General features: G+C 42.7%; 1 protein-coding gene across 1 annotated transcript in view; it reads right to left on the reverse strand.

Annotated features, from left to right (window-relative positions):
* Window positions 1-26,757, reverse strand: part of LOC144754339 (ficolin-1-like) — a 292,441-nt gene that overhangs the window by 20,689 nt on the left and 244,995 nt on the right. The window contains exon 8 of the mRNA XM_078642028.1: window positions 20,438-20,572. Within this exon, the coding sequence (XP_078498154.1) occupies window positions 20,438-20,572 (135 nt within the window). The remainder of the gene's footprint in view (window positions 1-20,437; window positions 20,573-26,757) is intronic.

Below are 26,757 nucleotides of genomic sequence, written 5' to 3' on the forward strand. Positions count from 1 at the left end.
GGAGCTAAGCTGTGGGTGATTCAGGTGAGTTGGGGGAGGTCCGTCGAGGCCCATCTGCCTCCGGAAAACCCTTTCAGACCCCACTGGGCTGGTGGCTGCATCTGAACTGCACAGACACAGCCCATATCGGCCACCATCCCTGCCAAAATAATGGCCCACAGCTGGATCTTTGATAGCGTCCCATTTCCAAGTTCCCGCCTTGCCAATCTGACCCTGGTTCAGTATCATAAGGAGGGCAGCATTCTGTAGGAGGTGAAGGCTGACAGCCACAACAGCGGCTACTACGCCATGGGCATTCACCACAAATGACTCTTGCCCTGCCACTCCTCAAGCTGGGAACAGCCCTAGTGGATGGTCTGAATTGAGACAGAGGACAGGCCCCACAGTAGTATCAACATTGAAATAGCTTGCCAACCGTTCCGCTTCCACAGCTTATCTACAGTTGCTTCAATGCCTCAACAAACATGTTTTGAAAACCTGCCTCTTCATACTGTCCTGCTCCTCCCATCTCGCAAATACACACACACACACACACACAACTTGCCTCTTCACTCAAACCAAATAATCCCAATGAAAGGTGTGCCACGCCTCCTCCAATAGATCCCCAAATCAGGCAGCCTGCCCATCTCTTCACCATACCTGAAATCTTGCCCCTAACAATTCCCCTACACCCTACACACTCATTCAGGACTTCTTACCCCTCCTCCCACCACATCAACCAAGTTGTTCTATCCCAAACGCCAGAAAGATCCAATACCAAGTATTCTTTCTGCCCATGCCGCCACACACATGCCAGCCAGTGTAATGTGTTCTCGTCTCAACCCACACTACGCCCATACAAGGTGTGCTGCTCCTCCCCAAAAAAACAAGCATTTGCAATGCAATAGGTCTTGCAATTACAAGATTTTGAGCTATTGGCATTGCAAATGACAATGCCTTTTATTTATGTGTTTAAAAAACCCTCAACAATAAAAGCCATTGTAATTTACAGTACCAATAGGTCAAAGTTTCTAAAATGCGAGACCTATTGCATTGCAAATACTTGTTAGAAAATAGAATAGAGCACAACAAAAGTGCTTTTTTTAAGGTGGAGAGCTGGCAGCAATTTGCCATCTGGTCTTCCCAAAAAAAGTAAATTATATAGAAAAAGGACTGTGGGGATGGGGGGGGGGGGGAGGCTAAAGGAGGAGTGTGTGTGGAAGCAATAAAAACATTAAATGGGTCGGGAGTAGGTGACAAGCAGCGCCCGAGTGAGAGAGCAAAAAGGGGGGAGTCGGAGAAGGACACGAAAGAGAGAGTAATGCTTGGTGCGGTGGAGTTTGGCAGGGGACAAGCATATGAGAAAGAGAGAGCAGTGAGGAAAAGAGCAATAGGGAGAGTGGAGTTGAGTCACAAGGAGAGAGCAGGAATACAAGTACTTTAATGGAGTGCTGGTCAAGAAGAAAAGAGTAGTCCTCTAAAAGTGAGCAGTGGAAGGAAACATCATTAAATTAAAAGGACGGTAAAGAGGCCTGAAATTGGGAGGGGGGGACAAACCCAATAAGAGGAAGAGACAGGCCTTAAAATAATAAGATACCAAAGGGGATGATAGACAGAGCGCTTGGGCAAATCAAACAATCATCCCCAGTCAACTGATCTGGGTTTAATCAATCATCAATCTTTAACTCACTCTACCACCCCAGTTCAGACATGGCCATATGCAAATCAGTCTGACCCTGTGCCTCATGGGAACAGCCCAGCCCGAACTGCCAAGACATGTCTTCCCAGGGAGGACCTGGCTTGGCAGTTTGTGCTGGACTGTTCCCATGGGGCACAGGGTCAAGACTGATTTGCATATGGCTGGGTCTAAACTGGGGTGGCATGGTGAGCATAAGAACGATGGATTTAGGCCGAGATCTCTGTAGTGGGGTGAATGTATGACATTGTTCTGCGTTCTGTCCATCAACTGTTGTTTTTAAAATAATAAGAGGCAGGGAAATGACAGTGACAGTCAAGAAATTGGAAACAAGCAAATAAGAGAGACAATAAAGCCAATCAATGATAAGCAATGCACTGGCTGTAAGACCACTGTAAGTTCTTGAAATTGTCTCAGCAGGTCTTCCGTAACCTGACATTTTGCTCTGCCTGGTTGGCGATGTGTAATAAACCTCCAATCAGGGCTAGCTTTCGGCATGAGCAAGCTGGGCCCATGCTTTGGCCATCAGTCTTCAGAGGGGCTTGCGGATATGTGTGCATTAAAGTTATGCGAACAGCAACATCCCTCTCATCCTGCTCCAGTGAATCATTCAAAGGGTTTTAATCCTTTATTAACATGCAATAGGTGATTTCTTAACGCCCTATTATTTCTTTCCTTACCATCCCTTCCCCTTATAACCACTGCTGACACACGTACCAAGGACCCCATCACGAGTGTGATGGAGCTAAGCTGTGGATGATTCAGGTGAGTTGGGGGAGGTCTGTAGAGGTTTGGGACAGAGGACAGTCTCTGATCAGCAAGAGACTGGCCAGTGAACACAAGAACCTCTTTGCTGTCTCCTTTTATTCACTAACAGCAGCAAGGGTGCCAACATTGTTTCTGCTCCGGCCAGTATCTAAGCTAAGGTCAGCTCTGCCACCATAATGCAGTCAATGCACCTGCAGAGCTAATCAGATCTGGGAGCATTACACACATTATGAAACTGCGAATCTATGTTCCACATTTCCTCATCCATCTCACCGATTATTGCTGCACCCCATAACATGATAATCACACATCAGAGGTCATCACACACGGCATGATAATACTTCTCACATAAGCTCATAACAAAAACATAATTCATCCAGCCACATAACCCCACACAAACTTTGTATCGTGCTACCTGTGTGTATAATCGCTTCACCAACCCATGTAGGTGTAGCAAGCACTATACAAATGCTACAATACAATTCGGTACACTGATGATCTACTCTTAACAGGGGTTTATATACTTCATAGTACATGGCGTTCACGTAACCCAGGATTTTGCATAAACACAGTTAACAGATCATTTCACCACCCCAAGGACCTTCGCATGAATGGATACAGTACAGCATTTGGCACAAATCTGCACAGTGCCTGCAGCAGTAACATACAGACAACATATTGTGAACTCAGAACATGAACCTGTACTTAGTGCTGGGGTGTCTTCTACGTACATTGAGAGACGAGTGGGGTGTGCACATAACACCATCTTATAGCGGGGACCAAAGTACAGCCAGTTGTTCTGCAACAAGGAGTGGCACCCTCTGGGGCTGATTCACAAATGTAACTTACGCTTTTCTGTAATTTACTCTTTTGAGTAAGTTTACAACATTTTAGATATTCACAAAATCTGAGTGTAAATGTACTTCTCAAGTGTAACTTACATATCTCCCCCACATTAAAGGGCAGGGGTGAGCTATTCACAAAGATAAATGATACTTCAGAGTGAACCTAAACATGTAATTTACTTTTACACTTTTGAATAAATTTGCTAATTTTGTCTAGTCAAAAAAATCAGAAAGTAAATTACTGAAACATGTAAGTTACCGGAGAGAATCAGGCCCAATGTTTGTGAATCACCCAGAGTCTCTTGAATTTGATAGACAAATGGAAGTAAGACATTTTTAGTAAATTTACACTCTGATATTGTGAATAGCCAAAATGTAGTAAACTTATTCAAAATTGTAAATGACTCAAAAGTGTAAGTTACTTTTTGGGGTCAGACCCACGGTGCTTAATTTGTAAAACAATTAAGGGCCAGGGCCCAAAGGTTTGTTAAGAAGCCCGGAGTAGGCACTTTCAAAGGTCGGTGCGGCAAATACCAAGATCCATGCTTCTTTATTTCACTACCAGGCACCCCCTGCCTCTTTACCTCACTCTTGCAGGTTCTTCTTCATCCCTACTTTCTCCATCCTCTTTTCTATCTTTCCCTTTTACCCTTATTGTGTTTTTCCCTCTTACCGTGGATCAAGACTGTTGAGAAAAAAATGTGTTGGTAAATATATTAACCACTATGCACACAACCCAAGGGTTGTTCTGCACACAATGACCTTCACGTAGTTAGGGATTCAGCTGCAGAGATCAGTACAGAGTTGGGATTTTTCACAAGTGCATAGGAACAGAACAGTACAGTGTGAATGGTGTAGGCAGTCTTTAGATACACCGGTAGGTTTTACATATTTTCACGGAAAGCAGTACAAGCACCATAGGGAAGAGCTATCATTGAAGTAGTGCAGCAATGAACAACCTGGATTCCAACAACATGGGTATGCTGTGCACAGTTATGAATATTTTATTATCTTTTATGAAGGGCGTATAGCTTGCTTCAGGGACTGTGATCTGACGCTGTTATTGTGATCTAGTGAGTTGACACAGTCTTGTGATTAGAAACCTCTGAATTAATTTATCGTTCCAACAAGTTAGAACAGTAAAATTGACAAATCCAATACATCTGCACACACCTATTAGAGGTGGAACATATTGGCTTTGCTGATGATTGTTTTATTATGACATGCCGTCCCTTATCTATCAGTTGTTTCACTCCCAAATCCCTCATCATTTTGCTTCCTGCACTCTTCCCTAGATCTTTTAAGTTATGTGACTCCTTCTCCCTTATCCCTGTCTCTGCTCTTTTCCTCCACGTTCCCAGGCTGATTCTCTTTTCCCCTCCTCTGTTTCAGAAACTGGCCCTCTCACCCTGGTGCCTTATTTTTTTCAATCGCCTAGTCTCTTTCTGTCTCGCTTTTATACACTAGTAATAAGCTCAAAGATCAACTGTGGGTTATCCCATGAAAAATCAATTGTTTTAAGTTTTAATAATGGGAAGGCGTCAAATCATATTGGAATCTTAATGGAGAACAAATCAAGAGAGTCAGGTTTCACACGTACTTTGGAATTTGGGTCCAAGACAATGGGTGTCTATCTTACCATCATGAAAAATGTAAACCGAAAGCCAATTCAGTTGTGTTTGCTATGGTAAGGCTGTCCAATAACTTGACTGACCCCTCATTAAGGCCACTGTTTGAGGTAATAAAAATGAAATGTATTCTTGCTTTAAATTGCAGCTGACAAATATTGCAAACCCCTCTAATAGTGTGACATGATGTAATTCAATGTAACCTATTCAGACATTGTGAGAAATTGGGTTGTTGGTTGGGGGGGTGGGGGTAGGAGGGGGGGCCCGTCTTAAGTTACAGCCATAATCCTTAGCAGGTGAACCGCAACGAGTCACTAAATTAACCTGTGCTTAACCCTCCGGTAGCTTGACACAAAATCAGTCAGGCTTAAATTAGAAGCAATTTGTAAAGTATTTATGCAACAACAAACAGTAATAAAGTGAGAATACAAGACTAAGGGACGTGGCGAACTCCGCTCAGCCAGCAGAGTTTGCAGAGTTTTGCCAACTCCGTGCTCCGGTGGGAACGTGGCGTTCTGCAAAAACTCAGATTCTGTGGCATGACAGAGTTTGGACCCTGCCACCCACCCCTAGCGAGGCTGCCGCAGCTTACCTGGTGCCTTCCTTGCTGTGCCTGGGCTGTTCTCCTCCTCCTCTCCTCATCCGTGCAAAACTCCTACCCTGTACGCACGCAGTCCTCCCAAGATGTACAGAGTTGGGCACGGAAGAGGAGAGGAACAGCCAGGAGGAGGAGGACAGCCCTGGCACGGCGGAAAATGCACCAGGTAAGCAAAGCAGGTGGCAGTCTGAGGGTAAGGAACCCTCCAGGTCCGCTGCATGCAGGGGGCAGAGCAAAGCGGAATTCCACAGAGTTTTTAGGCAACTCCATGAAATTCTACGTAGTGGCACTCCGCCAACTCCGCCCATCCTTACGCAAGACAAAAAAATCCCACACCAATTTAGAAAAATTGAGTAGATTCCTATAAATGATTTGACTCCAAATCAACTAAAATCAAATCAAAAGAATTTGAGATATGCAATTTTAAAGTGTTATGGTCAGTATAGCATCTAAAAGGACAAAGCGTCAACTGTGGCCATCTAGTCACACCAGACAGGTTCAGGCCGACCACAATGGAGCATGGGTCAAATACATAGGCCAGGTAAATCCCACAGAGAATTATACCTTATGTCCTTGATGCAGGGCCTTGTGTCATGCTATGCCGGTTTGGTTGAGATGGCAAGACTGTAATGTGAGGTCCTATGTTGAGTTGCACTGCACTGCGTTGGTTTCGATGAGGAGCAGAGAGGATTTCAATTCGAAATCCTATGTCGATCCAAGGCCGTCATCATGTTGCATCGCACTGAGTGAGTGCGGATGACTGGATGCGAGGGCAGGGATGCGAGGTCCTGCATCGAGTTGCGTTTTTGCTGCATCAGTTAGAAGGTGCTGCAATGTGATGCAAGGTCCTGCCTCATGCTATGTTAAGTTGTATCACGCTGCGTCAAAGCTGAGGGAACCCAGAACTGGGCCAGGAGGAGTACAGTCTGATGAAAGCCAAGGTCGAGGACATAGGATACACCTCTGATGGATCAGGACTCACTCTAGCAGAGGCCAGCAGCAGGGAAAAGGCAGGTCTAGTTGAGTCTGATGTCGCTGGGCAGATGCAGCACAGATCTCTGGAGAATGTTATATCTGTAGCTCAGAATAGGAGGCCAGTAAGCTAGCACTTGGAGTCAGTCTGGTGGTTCTGGGTTCAATTAGTAGGTCCAGTCTTCTTTCTTCAGGCAGCAGGGCAGTCCTTCTTGCAGCAGGGAAGTAGGGCAGCAGGGCGGCAGGGGAGTCCTTCCAGCAGCAGGGCAGAAGAGCAGTCCCCCTGCTGAGTCTTCCACAGTTCCAGAACTGAGCTGTAGAGTGGGTGTGAAAGTTTCTGGAGTTTTTCCCCCAGAGAGGTTGTTTGGAATTTCCTGCCTCTGTGCCTTGGGCACAATATGTTGGTAGTCACAATAGGCTAGTGTGAAGTTCTTTCTGTGAGAGCTGAGGCAGTGTTTTTGAAATGCAGGTACCAGCTCCACTCCCCTCATCAAGTGAGGATGACCCATTCTGCCAAAACATAGGCTCTCTATTGTGATAGTGTCTAGGAGGAATACACATAGTTATCATGTATTAAGTGTTATAAGGTAACCCAGTGTTATCCTATGGGTGAGGTATGCCTTGTATGAGTGAAAGATGAATTTGAGTGCTTTTCACTACAAGGTGCCGTTTTACGGAAGGCCCCGTGGGCCCAACAGGCATTAGCGCCTGCTTTGCACACCCCGGGGTACTTTGGCATTACAGTAGGGGGCGTGTGTGTCCCCTTCTGTAATACCGAAAGTGCTGCGCACATACGGCCGCATGGAAATGAGGGAATCCCTTTGCCTCTGCACCTGTGGAATCCCTGTGCGTCTACACCTGCGCCGAATTATAGAAGTGGGAGTAGAAGCAAAGAAGCTGTCAGGAGGTGCACTGAGAGTGCACCACCTAAAAGGTGGTGCATTGTCGGGGCATCCCCTGATAGCAGCCCTCTGCAGGGAGGAGGTGGGTGCAGTGACTCACTGCACCCGCCCGCAAGGAGATCTCAAATCCTTCTTAAAAGTGCAAGCGGATTGCTGCCTGCACAGTGAAATACAGAGCGACTGTTTCAAAGCTGCTCCATTTTTCACCTGTATGTGCTTCCCCCAGTGTAGCATGAGTTTGCGGCTGCACTGTGGGTAGAGAAAGGGCACACTTTCTCTGTTTGTCCCCCGTGCACCTGTTTTAAGGTCTGTTTGTCCCCCAATGCTTCTGTTTTAAGTTGCTCAGGGCGCAAACAGGGAAAGTGTGCCCTATACATAACAGGGCTCCTGGACACATAAAACTTAAAATGGCATGTCCAACTTTTTTAATTCAATGCACCTTCCGCTATGGGCTGTTTAGGGCCCACTCTAGGGGTGAGTTATATGTATTGATAAGGAAAGTTTAGGGATGGCAACAGGTTTATTTTGCCAGGGCACAATGGCAGTTTAAAACTGCACACAGACGCACCAATGGCAGACCTGAGGCATGTTTAAAAAGACTTCCTAAGTTGTTGGCACAATCAGTGCTTTAGGACCACTAGCAGCATTTAATTTACAGGCCCTGGATTAATGTAGTACCTTTTTACAATGGATGTACAAGTAAATTAAATTGGCCTATTGAGTGTAAGCCAATTTCATCATGTTTAAAGGAGAGAGCATAAACACTTTAACAGTGATTAGTAGTTGTAAAGTTCACAGAGTCCTATGCAAACAAAAACGAATTAAGAAAAACAGGCGGGATGAAGGCACAAGGTTTGGGGGTGACCCTGCAGAGAGCGCCGGGTCCAACAGGCCTATTTTCTCTCTTCATATTTCTATAATTCAAGCACAGTTATGCTAGTTTAAACAGCAATTCTTGCAAGAATCACTCATAAACAGCTTTAGACATTTCAAATGTTCCATTTTATTGATAGTGTAACGGTTTTAATTAGCTGCACTAAAAATGTTTGTTTCTGTGTGGTGGATGCTTTACACCAAATCTTTTCTGTTTATTGAAATGATAGTGTGCAACCTATAAAGTTTCATGGATATATCACATGAAAGGTATTTAGACAGTGACTTTATTGTCTAGTTTTACACCTAGTTTATGAGCAGTGTAACAAAGACTCATCGAAGATCCTTGAATTAAGTTATTTTTGGTTTGGGTGATTTTTATGGGTAAGTGTAACTCGCAGACTTTCACTCCATGGAATTCTGCAGAGTTACATGAAAACTCTGCGAGATTCCAGAGTAAGGCAAACGGGCAGAATTAGGCGCATTGCGATGTTTGCGCTGATTTTTAGTCCCAGGAGCTCGTTCAACTCGGAAAAATCATCTAATAGTACCACGCTGCACACAGCACACCTGATGGTACTGCTTCTTGAATTTATTTTCTTGCCGCTTGAGTATACTTGAGTATACTTTTTAATCGAACAGCGACCACCCGTGTTGGGAAAATTTCACCAGGTGCCTGCCAATGAACATACATGATAAATCAGTGATAATCAAAGAGAATAAACCAAATAGAAATATTTATGGACAAGGACTTAACGAAACAAGAACAAAACAAAAAAGGAAATATCCTATTCTTTTATTATATCAGAGATTGTGATCAATAATGTTGCACTGCATACATGATAACTGATTTGCAATTAAAAAGTGATACAAAAATTGTGATCAACGGGCGTATAGAGCAGGCCCCTACTGAGAGAGTGCTGCACACACGGAACAGGAGATTGATATGGATATGAAAAGTATGTGATGATTGAACTTTATAAGTTTAGTGGAGAGTTCAATTGCATTGAACTCTCAGAACTGTGCATGCTGTGGTAGAATGTTACGAAGTTAACACTTGTAGAATTTAAAGTACATCATAGTGACAGCTGAACTGTTGCAGGAACAATGCTGGCAGCAAAGGGCTTCTTGCATGTTCGCCGTCTGTTACTGTATAGCTCTTTTAGTGGTAATAAACATACCTCTTCTGTCCTGATGTCTCCAGTCTTTATTACTACAAATTGAAGAAGACTAGTTGAGCTACACAGTGTACCCCTTCCAAATCCCATGCAGTCCAGTGATTTCTTCTCCTTTCCAGTTACCGGCTGCTGAATTGCTGTAACCTCATCCAGACCCTGGATGACTGCGAAAATGTCTGCACACCTCCTTGGTGCCTGTGGTAAGATCCATGCTTTTATCTCACATGTGTGTGTACATCAAGGTTCAGAAGAAGAGGTTGATGCATATCTATCAGGGCTGAACACGTTATTTGCGGTGTCAATTTAACAATTTTACTGACCAACTTATAAGGGATCAGTTTGTGGGTCACTGTTAAGACAAACTTATTAGACACAAACTGTTGGCTTTTGGCAATCCACTGCTTGATGAAACCATCAAAATTGCAAAAAGTATAGAAATTTACCAAATTTCAGTAAAAGAACTGGAGGATATGCCTGTTGATTCAGTAGGTCCCATAAAAACAAGTAGGTTTCATCAGCCATCTACTGATGATAGTCAAACGTCTACATTTATTAAAATAAAAGTGGTCCATCTAAAGCAGTAAGGATTGATAATCAGTTTTTAACTTATACTAATTATTATTTTAAATGGCAATTGACGCCACCCCAACAACTCCTTTTCAATGAAAGACTATTGCAATTTTGCTTCATGAAGAACCCTAGTTGCAAACGCTATTTATTGCCCCGTATTTCTATCTTTTTGTGTAAGCATTGTTCTCAGTCCGACCTGACTAGCATCAATAGTGATGCAAATAAGCAGATTTGGATAAAAAGGTTGAGAGACTCACTTTGGCACAATGTACTTTTATTATGTTTAAAGGCCAGCTCACACTCATTGCTCCAAACAAATCTACTCACTTTTCCATTCAAGTCACTGATAGGTTTGACCTTGGTGGCAAAAATAGGAATGAACCACAAGTAAAACTTGTACAGACCCAGAAATGAATGAACCCCTGCCTTATGCAAGGGAGGAAGAGCCCCCACAATGGAGTCTATTAAACCAGGTCTAGGTTAAAGCCCATCATTGGAAATAACATGTTCAAGATATTCCACTTCACTGCAGTGAAATTTCATGTCCTTGGCAAACACCAATACGTCATCCTGAAAAACCAGAACTTCTTCAAAATCCCTCAACATTTGTCCATAACTGTGGCTGCTGAAATGTACCAATATGAGAAATAAAAGCAGTGAACGTCAAGAGTCTGAGTGGAGCTCTATTTGATGATAAGCACTTGCCAGGTCAAACAGTACTCGTAAATAAGTATGGAACTTTAGGTAATGGATGGGAATCAATCCAAATATCTTTATTAATAGATCTGAGATCCAAACATGCATCTGACCACACCTTTTGCGTGCCTCCACTTAGGGTGAAAACCAGAGTGAGGTTTCCGCAGACTCAATAATTTCCTTCTCACTAAGTGACCTAAGTTCATCTTCCAAATTTTTTCGGGTACCAAAAGGGACACCTCTAAGCTTGTGTTTAAGAGGTACAGCTTACTCTTTTACCTTGGTTTTGTGCTTGAACCCACAAATGCCACCTAAGTCGTCTCCTAATACAGTAGGAATTCTTTTACTCCAATCACTGACTGCATTCTCACAATCCACACCAATACTTATTCTTTACCGCTTGGCTTAAGTACCATTCCAAAAAGCCCTTGGTGAAACCAGCCCAATATTTTGAAACCTTTCACTGCCACATAACCTTTACCCTTGATCTTCCTCCATCTGAATTCCAAAACATCTTCAAAATAACCCATGAGTTCCATTGTGTGTCCTTCTTAGGAGAGAGGAGATCTATCAGGAAGACGTAATGACCTGAAAATCCACATATCCGTAATTAGCCAATGTGTGATCATGGTGACCCTAGCAACATAATCCACCAACAATTTCAGGGTTTTGTTCCCCACCTGAAAGTTCACTACCGGATCTACACACAAACCAGGGTCACCCACCCGGGGTTCCTCTTCCACTGTGTTATTTTCCGCCCAAGCAACACATACAACAGATTTTTTGATGTTTTTTTTTAGACAGACTTTAGCAAAATGCCCCATCTTTTACAGTAATTGCACGTTATATTTGCAGCCGGGCAGAAATTGTTTGAATTGGTAAAGAAGAATGTTGTGCAAAATCAAGACAAACAGAAAAGTTGGTCTGACAAAAGAAAAGTGTAAAGAAAGTCATTGTGAATATTGGAGATTCGGTTCGCCTACAATCTGCTGTTTACTTGCAAAAAGAGAAAGTAAATACAGTGTTCCTTTCAGAGCATAGAACATTTGTGGGAATGCAATGAAAGTCAGTCATGGTCATTGATGGAATCTGGCAAAAGTTGTCAAGATTGTTGACACACCAGATCATTGTGCAGAATCGCATGACTTTGGCGACATGGTAGTACAAGGTGAAGTGAATTTTCATTACAGTGTTAGTGGTCAGTCTCAAAAGTCTTTTAGACATAAAAGTTCCATAACTATAATTAGCCCAATCAGGTTTTGCTCATGATTTAATGTTGCCACTTTTTTGTGGAATTTCTATTTTTTAAGTAGTTATAGTGTATTGCAATATTTTCCTTGCTTTGTTTTGGGTATTGTGCATGTAATTCGTGTTCCTTTTGATTTTCTTGTGACAAAGGGAAAATGTGTTGTACTTTATAAATTCATTTGAGAGTTTAATTGCATTGAAATCTTAGGACTGTGCATGCTGTTTTAGAATGTTATGATGTTAACACTGGTGGAATGTAGAGTGAATTGTGTTGACAGTTGAACTGCAGCAGTACCTGTGCTAGCAGTGTAGGGGTTCTTACATGTTGACCCTCTGCTACTGTGTAGCTATTTTAGTAGTAATAAGCTTAACTCTACTGTCCTGGTGTCTCCTGTCATTATTACTACAAAACCCAGAAAAGCAACTACTTGATCTGTTGCCTCACACTCCATACACATTGCTTAGGTGTTCCACTCTTATACAGCCCCCAACTAAAGATTCAGATAAGTGCATTCTAAAAGTCCAGCTCAAGGCACTGATTATTTTGCCTCATGATGAGGTTTATACAAATGATTGGCATAGCCATAAAGAATACCAAGAGGCAGCCATGCTGAAGCCAATCCACATGAGCTCTTTCTACAACGTAAGGGCAGGTAGAAACATCATATATATTCAAAGATTTATCATAGCAGAGTGATTGCAATATTGTCTACTATCTATGATTGTAAAGGTAGGATAGTTTGTGCTATTTTCATTTCACCACAATACAGCCCACTTCATATGCTATTAAATAAAGAATCTCACATGGATACAAAGTGGCACAGGTATGCCTTATAGTTGACAACTGTAATGCTACCATTGGCTGTATGTCAAAATGCTAACAACAAACATATTGTGCAAGAAAATATCTTAGCACAGATGTCAGCAAAACATATTTGGAAGGTAAGTGCACACATCTATCTATCTATCTCTCTCTCTCTCTCTCTCTCTCTCTCTCTCTCTCTCTCTCTCTCTCTCTCTATATATATATATATATATATATATATATATATATATATATATATATATATATATATATATATATATATATATATTTTGGTTTATTGCCTTGTCATGTCATATATATATATATATTTACTGTTTTTGCACGATGGTCTGCATTCACCAAACTCTAAATGACCCAATAAGTGGTTTGCTCAGACAAGCATGAAGCCGGGATTACCTTTTCGTACCCATTTTAAAATGAGGTATTCATGTCTTCACAGACACTTTCTTCAAACCCAAACTCCTGTAAAAAAAACAAATACCACATGCTCCTTCTTTCCCCAATGATATATATAGCTTTGTTTACCAAAGCACAGCCTGTTTATTTTTGTCTTCATAGGCCAGCTGAGTGTGGGGCACACGCTGAACAGCTTCATTTACTGTCCAGTAGTCTCTGTGTGAGTTGAACTGTGTAGACTTGAAATGCAAGTGGTGTATCTACTGCTGTGCTGAGGGCGCTGTCTGCATATGAAGTGAGGCTGGAGTGTTTGTTTCTTTCACTTCTACCACTTTTCTAATTGCCTAAAACAGTGTTTTTGACATCCACATGTGTTTATGGCATTCCTTTGAGTGTTCGCTCTGAATCTATGTGGCAGTAAATAATGCAGGTTTCGTAATGGTTCCTGCTTCCCTGCAGTGTAATCTAAATACTGCATTGAAGTTCCAACAGGGGCTTTGTGGAAGGCTTCCCGGCAGGTCAATCAGCATGGGACCCGAAGGTTTGGCAGTTGTTGTCGGTTTTTGAGTAACAGTGTTTGCGTGCAAATGTCACTTACAAACGTTGCCATATTGCTAAAATTGCCGATGCTCTTTATAGTTTCCAGTGGATAAGTTTCGTGTGCTGGCACCATGGACCGATGAGAGGAAGACGCGATGTGGGCTCAGTTGTGGTCTATGAGCAAAGTTACCCTCAGACATCGCACCTGACACAATCAATTTAGCAGCAATGGAATCTAGAGAATTGATCTTGGCTTATAGACATATGTGGCTCAGAAATTCGAAAGCAATCACAGCAGAGAAGCCACTTATACATCCCACAAGGATATAAAAATGAATGATGATTCAAGATCATCCGGAAGTGGGCATTTTCAGCTTAAGAGGAAAGACAGAACATTTTCCTCCTCCTCCTTCAAACAGGGACAAAAGCAACAAACATCCTGATTAGCTTCCAGGTGAAGGATGCCTTTGTTTCTTCCTACAAGAGTGATAACACATGTTTCAATCAATAGATTTGGAATATCATTCACAGAGACTATGTGATAGAATTTGGAGTCATCTCTTTGCCATTACCGAAGAACAAGCTGAAAACTACGGCTATATGGGATGACATCCAATCTTTGTTATCGAAAAGAGCAATAGTTTCAGGTCCCCTGGAAAAGAAAGACACAGGATTTACTTTATCCTTTGACCTTTCCTTGATGCAAAAAGTATCAGGTGCATTCAGACCAGTTCTGGATTTGGAAAAGGTCAACAAGTGGAATGGGGCCATCCATTTCAAGATAGACAGTCTTCCCCAAAAAATTCCAATGGGTCTTCCAGGAGAACATATAATTGCCATAGATTTGCAGGATGTATATCTGCTCAATCAATTTTCCCTTGCCATCAAAACCTCTTAAGGTTTGCAGTAGAAAATCAATGTTTTCAATATGCAGTCCTTTCTTTGGTCTCAAATCTGCTCCTTGAGTGTTCATGAAGGTACTAGCTACTCTGGTAGGGCTACTTCCTGGTAGAGCTCCTTCACACAGAAGGCATTCTGATGCACCCATATCTAGATAATTGCATGGTTCATGCACAATCTTCAGAACAGGTGATCAGAGAAAGAGACAGCATATTGGAAGAATTTCAGAAACATGGCTTTTTGATAAGTTGGGAAAAATCTTGTCTGCTTCCTTCCTAAGACTTAGAAATAATCGGGAAATATTTCAGATTCATCTTGGTCAAGTATCGCTTCTGCCCAGAATGCAAGTGAAGATGTTCAAGAATCTGCTCAGCTTAATGACTCTGAAAGGACCAATAGCCAAAGAATTATTAAAGATACAACGATACATAAGCAGCAGCTATCTTTCTGAATTCATAGGTGAGTATCCCTCTAAATCTCTTGGTCTTCCAATAACTAAAGCTTCGTTCTGCAGTCTAGTAACTTCTGGAGCAGAGAACTCCTCTTTCTCTTCAAATAAGGGAAGAACTGAAAATAGTGGTTGGGTCGGGCTCAACATGCACAGGTTTTCATATGGTTCCTCCGATCTGAGTGATAATAACAGGTGACAGTGAGATTGAATCAGGAGAGTTGGTGGAAAATCCATTTGGAGGGAGATGGAAGTGGCTTAACAGGGTCTCCTCCACTTTTCTCATTGATAAAGGAAAAGGTGGTCCTTATCAAGACAGACAATATAGCTCCAAACAAACAAGTGGCCTAAAATTGAAGTCATTGATGGATTGTGCCATCCACAGTTCCCAGTGGTCAGAGACACATTTGCTCAGACTGTCAGAAGTTCATATTCTGGGAGTTCTGAATCAGAGGGCAGACAACTTAGGCAGGATGTTTCCATCATCCTAGGACTATCAGTTGATCTGATAGTCTGCTCTTTGCAGCAATTTGTAGGAAATAGGAGGCTCCTTCTTCCATTCATTTTCTTCAGGATCAAAGAGAGGGGCACATGAAATGTGGATGCTCTTTTTGCCTATGGCCACAGTGGGTTTGTATGCCTTTCCCTCTTTCCCCTTGATAGCAAGATTGTTAATGATGTTGAATACAAACAGCACCAATAGTTATGATTGCTCTGGAGCTGCTTCTCTTGTTTTTCTCTGATAGCGCATTTGAGCAACAGCCAGGAATGGGTTCTTCTTCTGGTCCCTCCTCCCATACTTTAACCATTGTTTTTCTGAGGGCCCTTCGACTTCTTTAGCTAATTGCATGGAAATGGAGCTGTTAGCTTTGAAGAAATTGGGTATTTAGAGAGGTTTGATTAAACAATTCAGAATTCCAGAAAAAGGCCAGCCCAGAACTTATGTCATCATCATTGGTCATCTTTCAGGAAGTGGTGTGAGTCCAAATAGTTATTCTGTGTCCTGCCACAATTGGCTAAATGTCTCGGAATGTGAGGTTTTGGGTTCCAGGCTCTTTAAAGAGTTTTCTAATATTAGACCTAATGTGAAGAACCATTTACCTTCAAGGGATTTTTTTTTTCTGGTGTTATATGCTTTGAAAGAGCCTGCCTTCAAACCATTAAAATGCATTGACCTCAAATTTCTGACTTTGAATTATTCTTTTTCACAATTAAAAGAAGAGGAAGTTGGGTTCTTTTTGAGCAAAAACGTTTTATGATTTTTCCTGACAATATCGTTTTGAGATTAAGTCCATCTTCATCTCCAAAAGTTACAAGCCCATCTAATTTCCAACTGGAGGTGATTCTTCCTGAGTTTTGTATCCAATCTGTGTTTTCAGGAGGAGTTGGAGTGGAGTAAACTGGATGTAAGGAGAGCCATTCTGGTTTATTAGGAGAGGGTTGCTCAATTTAGCTCTCTACATGGTATTTTTGCAAATTTTACTGCTGCAAACAAAGTGTGTTGCCCATCTAGACTTGCCATGGGGGGGGGGGGGGGGGGAGAACTCCGCTCTGCCTGCGGCGTGTGCGGAAACTTGCCTACTCGGTGGAGAACGCGGAGTACGCAATTCTCCGTACATTCTGCAGCGGAGTGGAGTTGGCCCGCCTCCACCCCCCTATTGAGATATAAGCTACAAGTAATTTTAAAAAAGTAAAAACCACTTACCTTTTTACCGCGGCGTCCCCGGGCTGCCCTCCTCCTCTTCCTCGCCATACGGGTGCTGCTTGAGAGAACCGCATGTGCATTTCTTGCGAGAAATTAGGTAAACAGGTAAGTGGTTTTTACTTTTTTTAAATTACTTGTAACTTATATTGTAATAGGGGGTGGAGGCGGGCAGCATAGCGGAGCTCCACAGAGTTCCACGGAGTTTGTTTCCAACTCCGTGGCCCTCCACCTAGCCCCGCTACGCAGACTACGCCCAGGGTTAATCCAGACTAACTTTAAATAGATGGTTAACATATACTATCTCTTCTACCTACTTACTTAAAGAGATATGCACTCCAGAAGTCATTGAGGGCAGATTCACCAGGAGGTTGGTGGTTTCTTGGGAAGAGTTTCAGAAGGCTTTTCTGATGGAAGTTTGTAGGGCAGCTACATGGTTTAATCCATCTACCTTTGTGAGACACTATAAGATTGATAATATTTTTGGTCAGCAGGATGTGGTCAGTGTTAAAATATTGTCTGCTATCAAGTATTCAAATTCAGCAATAAAGTGTTGAATTAGCTTTCTGTTTTTGATCTTAATTGTTTTGTGGTGATCAGAACGATTTAACAGATGGCTTTGGTATATCTCATTTAGTAATGAGAGGAAAAGGGGCGGAGACGAACAGGTAATTTTAATTATCACTGGGACAAAGTACCCAGAGACCCCACGGAGACTGAGTTCGAAGCCAACCTCTCGGTGCTCAATCTGCAACAGTTAGTGGTGGGTCCAACTCATGTGAAAGGCCATACACTGCACCTTGTCTGGTCCTCTCTGCCCAATACAGTCATTACGGAAGTCGAGCCTTGTATTTGGTCAGACCATTTTATGATTAAGTGCTGGGTCCCAGGAGACCTGGTGCGAGCTGCACCTAATAAAGCTCGGAGAAAATTTCGACCATGGAACAAGGTGGAAGCTGACCTTCTAATTACGACCTTGTGCTCCGCCCCCCCCCCCATAATGAGTGGTACAGATCTGGATCTTGATTCTAGACTGTTAAAGACCTGGATGCTCGCTGCCCTGGATAATCTTATTCCTGAGCAGCTGGAGAGTATTAGAACTAGAGGGAAAGGAGCCCCATGGTTCGACGCCTCCTTGAAACAGAGGAAGCAAGCTCTTCGTAAGGCAGAGAGGAGGTGGAGACTCCACTACTGCCAAACAGAGGCTGACATTTTTAAAACCCTGCTTTCTAAATATAAGGCGGACATCCTGGAAAGGAAGGCCGCATTCTATGAGGGAAGAATCAGGGAGGCGAACAACATACAGCGGGAGACCTTTATGATACTCGGGGAACTCACGCAACGAGAAGGGAAAATTTCTGAGTGTGATCAACCTGATTGCGACTCCTTCCAAACCTTCTTTCTTCAGAAGGTACAGGACATCATTGCAGATATCAAGGCACGGCCAGCTATAACCATGCCGGCGAGCCACACTTTTCAAGCACCATTTGTGACTTTAAACAACTTCCCCTCCATTGACGACAGGCGCCTAGCGGAACTGGTCGGACAAACTAAATCAGGCTCAAAGGTAGATCCTTGTCCCCCAAAAAATTTTTAAATGGCCATGCCAGGTATTCAACCCCAGGTATTGAGCCTACTTAACAACTCATTGGAAACAGGTTATCTGCCAGCTCAGATGAAAGAAGCTAGGGTCTCCCCACTCTTAAAGAAAGCAGGAATGGACACAAAAACTCTAAAAAACTATAGGCCCATTTCACAGCTACCTTTCCTAAGTAAGATCCTTGAAAAGCATGTCCTCAGCACTCTAGCCGGTCATCTGGAAGAACACCATCTCCTCCATGTCAGGCAGGCTGGCTTTCGCCCCCAGCATAGTACGGAACTGGTTATGTCCTCGGTCACCGATGAGCTGAGAGTCAGGGCAGATAATAAACAGCCATGCGCCCTGATCCTCTTAGACTTATCGGCGGCTTTTGATACGGTCAGCCACACCATCTTGCTGCACCGTGTCGCGAATTTGGGGATCAAAGGCCAGGTGCTGAAGTGGCTAGAGTCCTTCCTGTCAGGTCGAACTCAGAGAGTGCAACTAGGAGACCAACTGTCTGGGATTAGTGAGGTGACCTGGGGGGTGCCCCAGGGCTCGGCTTTGTCCCCCCTGCTTTTCAATATCTATCTACAACCACTAGTGGAGGAGCTTTCGCGGATGAACTGCGAAATATTTAACTACGCAGACGATACCCAGCTAATAAATCGGCTGGATGACACTAAAGAGGCCCAGGAATCTGTGAGAAATTTGCTCAGCTTCACAGTCAATTGGATGACCAACACTCTATTGAAAGTGAATGCTGATAAAACAGAGGTGCTAGTGATCAGCAAAAAAGAGGATCCCTGGAGTGATTTGTATTGGCCCCCTGAGCTGGGAATCACCCCGTCACCTGGTGCTGTAGTAAAAAGCCTAGGGCTAAAGATTGACGCGGATCTCTCGATGGGCCCGCAAGTCTCTGCTGTGGTTGGATCATGCATTGGTGTGTTGAGGCAGCTTCGAAAGCTAGTCCCAATCTTATCTGCCTCCACCATGCAATCGATCGTATCCGCCACAGTCATCTCGAGACTCGATTATGGCAATGCCCTATATCTTGGCCTACCACAAAAGTTGTTGAGGAAGCTACAGGTTATTCAGAACGATGCAGCCAGGCTGATTCACTCTCTGCCCAGAAACTCGCACGCAACCCCCCTGCTTCAGAAGCTACACTGGCTCCCATTGAAATTCAGAGTCCAGTTTAAGTGTCTCTGCATGGCCCACAAGGCACTCTTTGGGAATGCCCCAGAGTATATCAAACAACGTTTGATGAGGTATGTTCCCGGAAGATCCTTGCGTTCAGGAACAACCTCAAATCTGATTCAACCTAGGTTCAAACTAAAGACTAAAGGAGGCAGGGCCTTGTCTGTGCTTCTACCACAATTATGGAACGAACTACCGCCCACCTTGAAGGATGAAGTACAGCTTTTGTCCTTCAGAAAGAAATTAAAAACTCATCTATTTAAGAAGGCTTTTGGGACGGTTTAGGCGGTAATGTAGTTGCGAACTTTCTTTTGGCTTCAGTGTGTTATGTTTCTTGTTTAAGCGCTTAGAGACCGGCGGTGATAGGCGCTATAAAAATATTCTATAACATAACATAACATAATGCATAGATTACTTGCAGTTAATGTTACTGCTCCTGACTTCCCTTTTCCAATTCATCCATACCTCCCTCTCTCTCTCTCCATCCATCAACCTTTTATTCAAATTATTATTTTGTTTTAAGAAAGGTGGGAGATCTTACAGACTGAGTTTAGGTAAACCAAGCGATATATACACCATTGGGGAGAGGAGGAACATGTGTTTTTCTAAAGGAGTTTGTGGTAGAAGAAGGTGTCTGTGGAGACACGAATGCCTCATTTAGTAATGATTGGAACAGGGCAGTCTTGGCTCAGAGTGATGATATCGCCTGTAAGTAATCTTTGCATTAGAAGCCAGGTACGCAGGTACAAAGTTTGGCAGCTCAGCAACTAGACCACTGCTCTTCCCTTAATGTACATTTGGTTGTTAGATATTGGTTGGGAGAATGAGGTGGTTTTCAGAGTTGTTTGATTTTTTTATCTAGTTTGCCAGCAATTGATTACAGATCTGCTTACCTGCATTGCCCGCAGTAAAGGTCCCATATGTTAGTTTATACTTTTCAGACTCATTGCCGATTTTGAAGGAGTTGTATGTAGCAAAATGGTGTTTTTTTTCAAAATCATGAAGGTCAATGCGGAGCTCATAATTCCCTGTTAAAACACAAGAAGAATATTCAATAAATAAAACTCAATAGACTCACACCTCAACCTCGTTCATCTCTCAAAATGAATGAATTTTCTATTGTAGGATAAACAAAATAGTAGGTTAGGTACCTGATAAGATTTTATGTACAAATAGTTGTTGCATAAACCTACAGTTAATCAAGCCCAGCCAATGTAGACAAACACTTTCTTGTTTTTGGTATTGGGCCAACTCTGAAGTGAAATGAATTTCAGTAGTGAGGTTTATGAATACCGTATACAGGATTGGCCTGTTTTCTCTGATTACACACTTTTCGCACGAGAATACAAGTGCAAAGTGTGCATTTACCATGCCCAGCGCCAAACTGGGAATATCTGGTATCCCAGCTTTTGGGCTTTGACCCCCAAATGCGTATATGATGACCTAGGCTGTCCTTTGATAAATTGTATGGTCCTAGCCATGTTCTGGACATTAAGGGGTGAACCAAGTGTTCTCTTCCTCGTGGCAGAGGACTACAGTCACTGTCTTGGATTTATGCATGTTCGCAGGAGCCCATGGTTTTTAGAAATCATACCGTGAAGGCCTACTGCCCAGCATGTACAGATTTGCTGCTACCAATACACTTGGATCCTATGGCTGAGATCCAGAGTGTGTGGAAATCGGTATGCTGTGTGTAGTAAGCGTGGTAAAGACCGAATAATTGCCTGAGTGTTCTAGCGTGGCACAGGCCTGTTAAATCAGCTTTTGAAATCCATGCCCTGCTCATGTGCACACGTGGGAAATGTATAACTGATATTCCTCAGACTGGAGGCTGGGAACATAGACACTGATATGGGGAGGGGAAGGAGGAGACAGCCTTCCCCGTAGGAATTTGATTAGGCCCTTTCATGCAGAGCGCTGCTGATTAGTCTTCTTGAAGTCTGCCACTTGGTGTATGGATGGAGTCAAGGGTGTTACTGCAGTTTCTGTTATCAGAATTTGGAGTGTCCTTTAAAAGGGAGGCAGTATTTTGTTTCTCTTCCTGATCATTGTTAGGTGTGGCTGTCGACAGTCAGATGCAGTCTGCTCACAATTGTTTGTGTCTCTTTTATGGGTGCTCCAGCTTGGAGACAGCCTTTTTCTTGAGTGATGCTCTCCACAGTAAGATTGAGTCTAGAAGGCAGTGTGAGATGAACACAAGAAGGAACATCTGATCCAAAACGGTTCTGTAAGGACCATGCCTATTCCTGATCATTGTCAAGTGCAGACTGGTCACAATTATTTCTGTCTTCTTTGTTGGTGCTCCAGCCTGGAGACAAATCATGGAGCAAGGATTCAAGAAAACAAAACTTGCTCGGAGCAACCCCTCATTAACAGTATTAATGATTAGAAATAGTAAACAAAACAAAATTAATATAAACTCTCAACATTTACATATGGGAATAAGAGCTTTACGCATGCTTATCTAATGAAAATAGAACCCAACGCAACTAAAACCCGCTTTAAACTGGAAAACTCTTTTGCGCATGTGTGAATTAGGACTACGTATATAGCAACATGACTAACCCGTTTACAGAGGGAAAACTCTCATGAATGCGTAGAAATTACTAACATTAGATCTTGAAACAACACGTGTCTGGCATATGCTTATCTGAATTTAAAGAGAGCTGTCGCTGATGATGCTTTTTCTTAACGAAGAAGAAAATAACATGGGATAGAGTAAAAGTGGGTGGTGAACAGTGAAAATCACATATTTGAGAAATTAACATTTGTTTATGATTGCTTTATTAATAGTGTACATTTGGTCCTCATGTGGCATACAAGAGAAAAGGATGGTGATGGAAATGGAGGCGAGCTAGACATGTGCAGTGTAATAGTGATGTGACCTGATGACTGAGTCACTGACAGGCTGCCAAGAGCCAAGGGCAGCCACCATGTGAAACTTCTTCGCGACTGTTGAACTGTATTGAAATATATATTGAATTGAAACATTAAATACATGAACTTTGCTGCCCATGTAAACAGTCTCACCTCTTCCTGCTTTTTTCTGCTAAAAACCTTGAGAAAAATCTTTCCATTAATTTCCCAAGAGTTACAAAAGATGGTCATGGTTGCACTCTTCCGCTCCAAGTTACACTACTGTAATGCCCTATTTTTGGGAATCGATAAGGCCCAAATCAGAAAACTGCAATCCTTACAGAAGGCAGCAGCGAGGCTACTTCTGCGTATACCCATAGGAAAGCCAACTTCAGCAGGAACTAAATCATTACACTGGGTTCTTGTTAAACAGCGTGTGGAATTTAAGTCCCTATACCTCGTGCATAGGGCAATATATGATGGCGGTGCTGAGGACTTTCGAATACTGTTCCCACCATATATTCCTCCGCGCGCTCTTTAGATCTGCTAATCTAGGATAATAAAGACCAAACGGGCAAGATGGGGTGGAAGGGCGGTATCACAATGTGCGGCAAAGCTTTGGAATAAAATGCCTTTGGCCATGAAGTTTCAACCCAACCTGTAGCTGTTTAGGAAGGGTCTGAAAACATAGCTGTTCACCTCTGCATAGGTTCTTGGTTAATACAGTGCGTTGCCTTCTGCTTACACACCACAGCGCCAAGACGCCAAGGCAATCGAGCGCTATACAAACATATAAACATAAACATTAAAGGAAGTGAGACAGAATATTAAATGAGCTAAGGGGGATGGGTTTGTTAAAACAAAAGAGTTTATTAAGTAAACATATCAGCATAAGGTGATGACAACTCCCCTGTCCCTGCCCAATCAGAGTTCGTATTTTTCCAAGATTTGTAACTTTTGAGGGTGGGACATGCAGAAATGAAGACTATAACCAGAGTGACTTAAATTTTAAGAGTTGTCATGTCATGCATGTAAGCGAGGCGAGGCTAGCACGAGTCCAAGAGAGAGAGGCAACAACTCCTGTTGTTGAGAAAAGAGAGAACAGACTTGGAAGATTCACCTCTGAAAGACACTTGATTAGATCGAAGATTCCAGAAGAATATCGAGCGAGGAGGGAGAGAGTATAAGTGAGGGATGCGCCCTGATGCGTCGGGTCTGTAGATACGTTTAGTAAGTATTACCCTGTCCTGAGACTGTCCTATAGCCTTTGTCTCCTGATTCTTAATTAGGAGACCACCACCAGCCCTTTTTGACCAGAGAGTTGGGTTTTCGCAATCACCTTTGTGTAATTATTATTCTGTCTCAAATGGGCATACCTTTGCAAATGTATGATTTATTATGTCTTCTGTCTCTTCTTCTATCCACTCTTAAATGCATTGATTTTTGAACGAGTCTGTGAATTGCAATGCATTGCTGAATGATTTTTTTCTCCCATGAAAATTTGATGGTGTTTGCACTGTGAATTTGTATTAATGAGCATTTATTTTATGACTGAGATTTAGATACATTTTTTTTAATCTTACCCAGAGCCTGTGGTTATTTCACTAAGATCTGCAAGTTCAGTTAGTTAATTGGTTCATATCACCATCAACTACTCAACTAATGGTCCATCAATCAAAGGAAGAGTGTTGATCTGTGAAGATTAGTCATTGAATACATTTTTCAGGTGTAGTACTGAATTTCCAGTGAGTTAACTAATCAAGATCAAAGTGAATTATAAAACTTGACCCCCAGCAAAACAGCTAGGAAATCTATTTTATTGGTGAGGTGTTCGTCCCTGGCTTTCCGCTGGATCAGTTTTTCTGGTAGCAGAACCATCGTTATTATTGATTAGTTTGGTGATTGTTGAGTATTGAATAATGATTTCTAATATTAACTGTATATTTAACACCAAGAGTTAGTGTCGCGTACTATATTGTCTGGAAGTACAGGTACAGAGATACCTGGGAATACCGGGAACGGAATTTAGAAGAGAGTGGTAAGGAAATCACACTGCAGAAGGTTACTCGTCTGTTGTCATAATACCTAAAAGCTACCCAGGGCTGTAGGTGTTATATTAGGGACTATACCATATAAGAGTAGAGTGTGAATGATAGCAAAGGGCCCGTCTGTGAAACTTTGGCCTTACCCAAAGGAGAAGTATCCCTAGAGGAGTAACAGGTACTCCCCGAGTGGAAGTGAAGCTTAAACAGTGGTTTTTACTTGGCAGAGAAAGGAAGAATTTTCTCTTTGAAGCAAGTGAAGAAACTATCATTGGTTTAGCGGAGCAGACAGAGTAGCACTGTTTTTAAGTTGTTACTAACAGATTTATGAAGAAAAGTTAAGAAAAATACATTATTGTATTACCTTGCCCTTGCCACCATCCCACGCATCTGCGGAACAACCACCGGTGGCAGATCATTCTCCTACCTCGCCGCCAAGACATGGAAAACCCTCCCAGCCCACCTGCGTCGGACCTAGGCTGTAGGTGTTATATTAGGGACTATACCATATAAGAGTAGAGTGTGAATGATAGCAAAGCGCCCGCATGTGAAACTTTGGCCTTACCCAAAGGAGGAGTATCCCTAGAGGAGTAACAGGTACTCCCCGAGTGGAAGTGAAGGGTTAACAGTGGTTTTTACTCGGAAGAGAAAGGAAGAATTTTCTCTTTGAAGCAAGTGAAGAAACTATCATTGGTTTAGCGGAGCAGACAGAGTAGCGCTGTTTTTATGTTGTTACCAACAGAGATTTATGAACAAAAGTTAAGAAAAATACATTATTGTATTACCTTGCCCTTGCCACCATCCCACGCATTTGCCGAACGACCACCGGTGGCAGATCATTCTCCAACCTCGCCGCCAAGACATTGAACACCCTCCCAATCCACCTGCGTCAGACTCAGGACCTGCTGACCTTCAGGGGACTTCTCAAGACCTGACTGTTCGACCAGCAGCTGCCTCCCCCACCCCCTTAGCATCTTAAGACCCTCACGGGTGAGTAGCGTGCTCTACAAATGCTTCATTGATTGATTGAAGGGAGGGTCAGTAGCAGGAGTCATACTGACGTCACAGAGAGCTGCGCTGGTATTGGTTGAAACAGCGGGCATGTGAAAAGTCCAGACTGTAAAGGGAGGGTCAGTAGTAGAAGCAATACTGACTTGATAAAGAGCTGCGCTGGCATTGGTCTGATGAGTGGGTGTGTTGTAAGCCTTGATTGGTCGGTAGACAAGAGCTGTGCTAGTATTGGTTGTGGGAAAGAAACGTAGTGAGACCAGATTGGACTGTTGGTGTGAGTCGCGCGGACATAGGATGAGTGTTAGCTAACAGGCTTCGTGAAAACACTGAAGAAGGTTTGGATTTTATCAAGTAAATTAGATAAGTCACAAGAAGGAGAGAATTAAGTTGATTAATAAGATCAAGAATTTCTTTAGGAAGGACAAGCGCATAGTAACTAGGGAGGGAATTCTTATGCCATATCATAATACGCTAGCTTCCTATATAATGATGGAAAGGGATATCATAGGTGTGTATGGTTGGAAAATTGGGTAGAGTATATGAAAGGTGATGGTGTTTTAGCTTTTCCCAAACATGGTACATTTAATGTAAGGATTCTTCAGAATTTGAGAAACAGGATAAACCAAATCCTAGGTTAACACAGTATGAGGCTTTGGAATAACTGGAAGTTGAGGCATTTGAACGAGAGAAATACAGAGGAGGCAGAAGAATAAATAGAGGATTTTTACCAAGATACCCATTTGACAACAGAGGAGATCAAATGAAAAGATGGAGACGGGCTGGAGTAACAGAAGGTTTATATCCAGTATTAATGGCAGAGGATCAAGAAGGGAGTAAATGTAAGGAAAAAATGAAATACATAGGTGTGACAGGGATAGGATGTGATGAATCTGATGATGAGTTGTTGGAAGATGTTCTAGACAAAAGACCTCCGCCTTATCAAGAAAGTGCTAGAGATACACTTCCAAGTACCCCTATGATGGGAACTCCATTGGTTCCACAAGTTCTATATGTCTCAACAGTTATCCAAGCACCACGAGAAAAAGAAAGGGATGCATTGAATAAGAGAAAAGAAGAGATAATACAGAAAATAAATCAGTTAGGTTTTAATGCTGAAGCATTGAAAGTGCCAGTAACAATTGGTCCTATTATTCCATTGTATGGTGACAAATGTGGTACCCCAAAAAAAACAAAATGTGACAGTGTAGACTGGGCCTGTATACCAGGGGTTGGGGCGGTATCGGGTGGTGGTGTAGGAACAGGCAGGACACTAACTCTTGGGGTCAACGAGGGTTTTATTGGTA

Source organism: Lissotriton helveticus, chromosome 5_1 (assembly GCF_964261635.1).
Source record: "Lissotriton helveticus chromosome 5_1, aLisHel1.1, whole genome shotgun sequence".
Classification (NCBI taxonomy): Eukaryota; Metazoa; Chordata; class Amphibia; order Caudata; family Salamandridae; genus Lissotriton; species Lissotriton helveticus.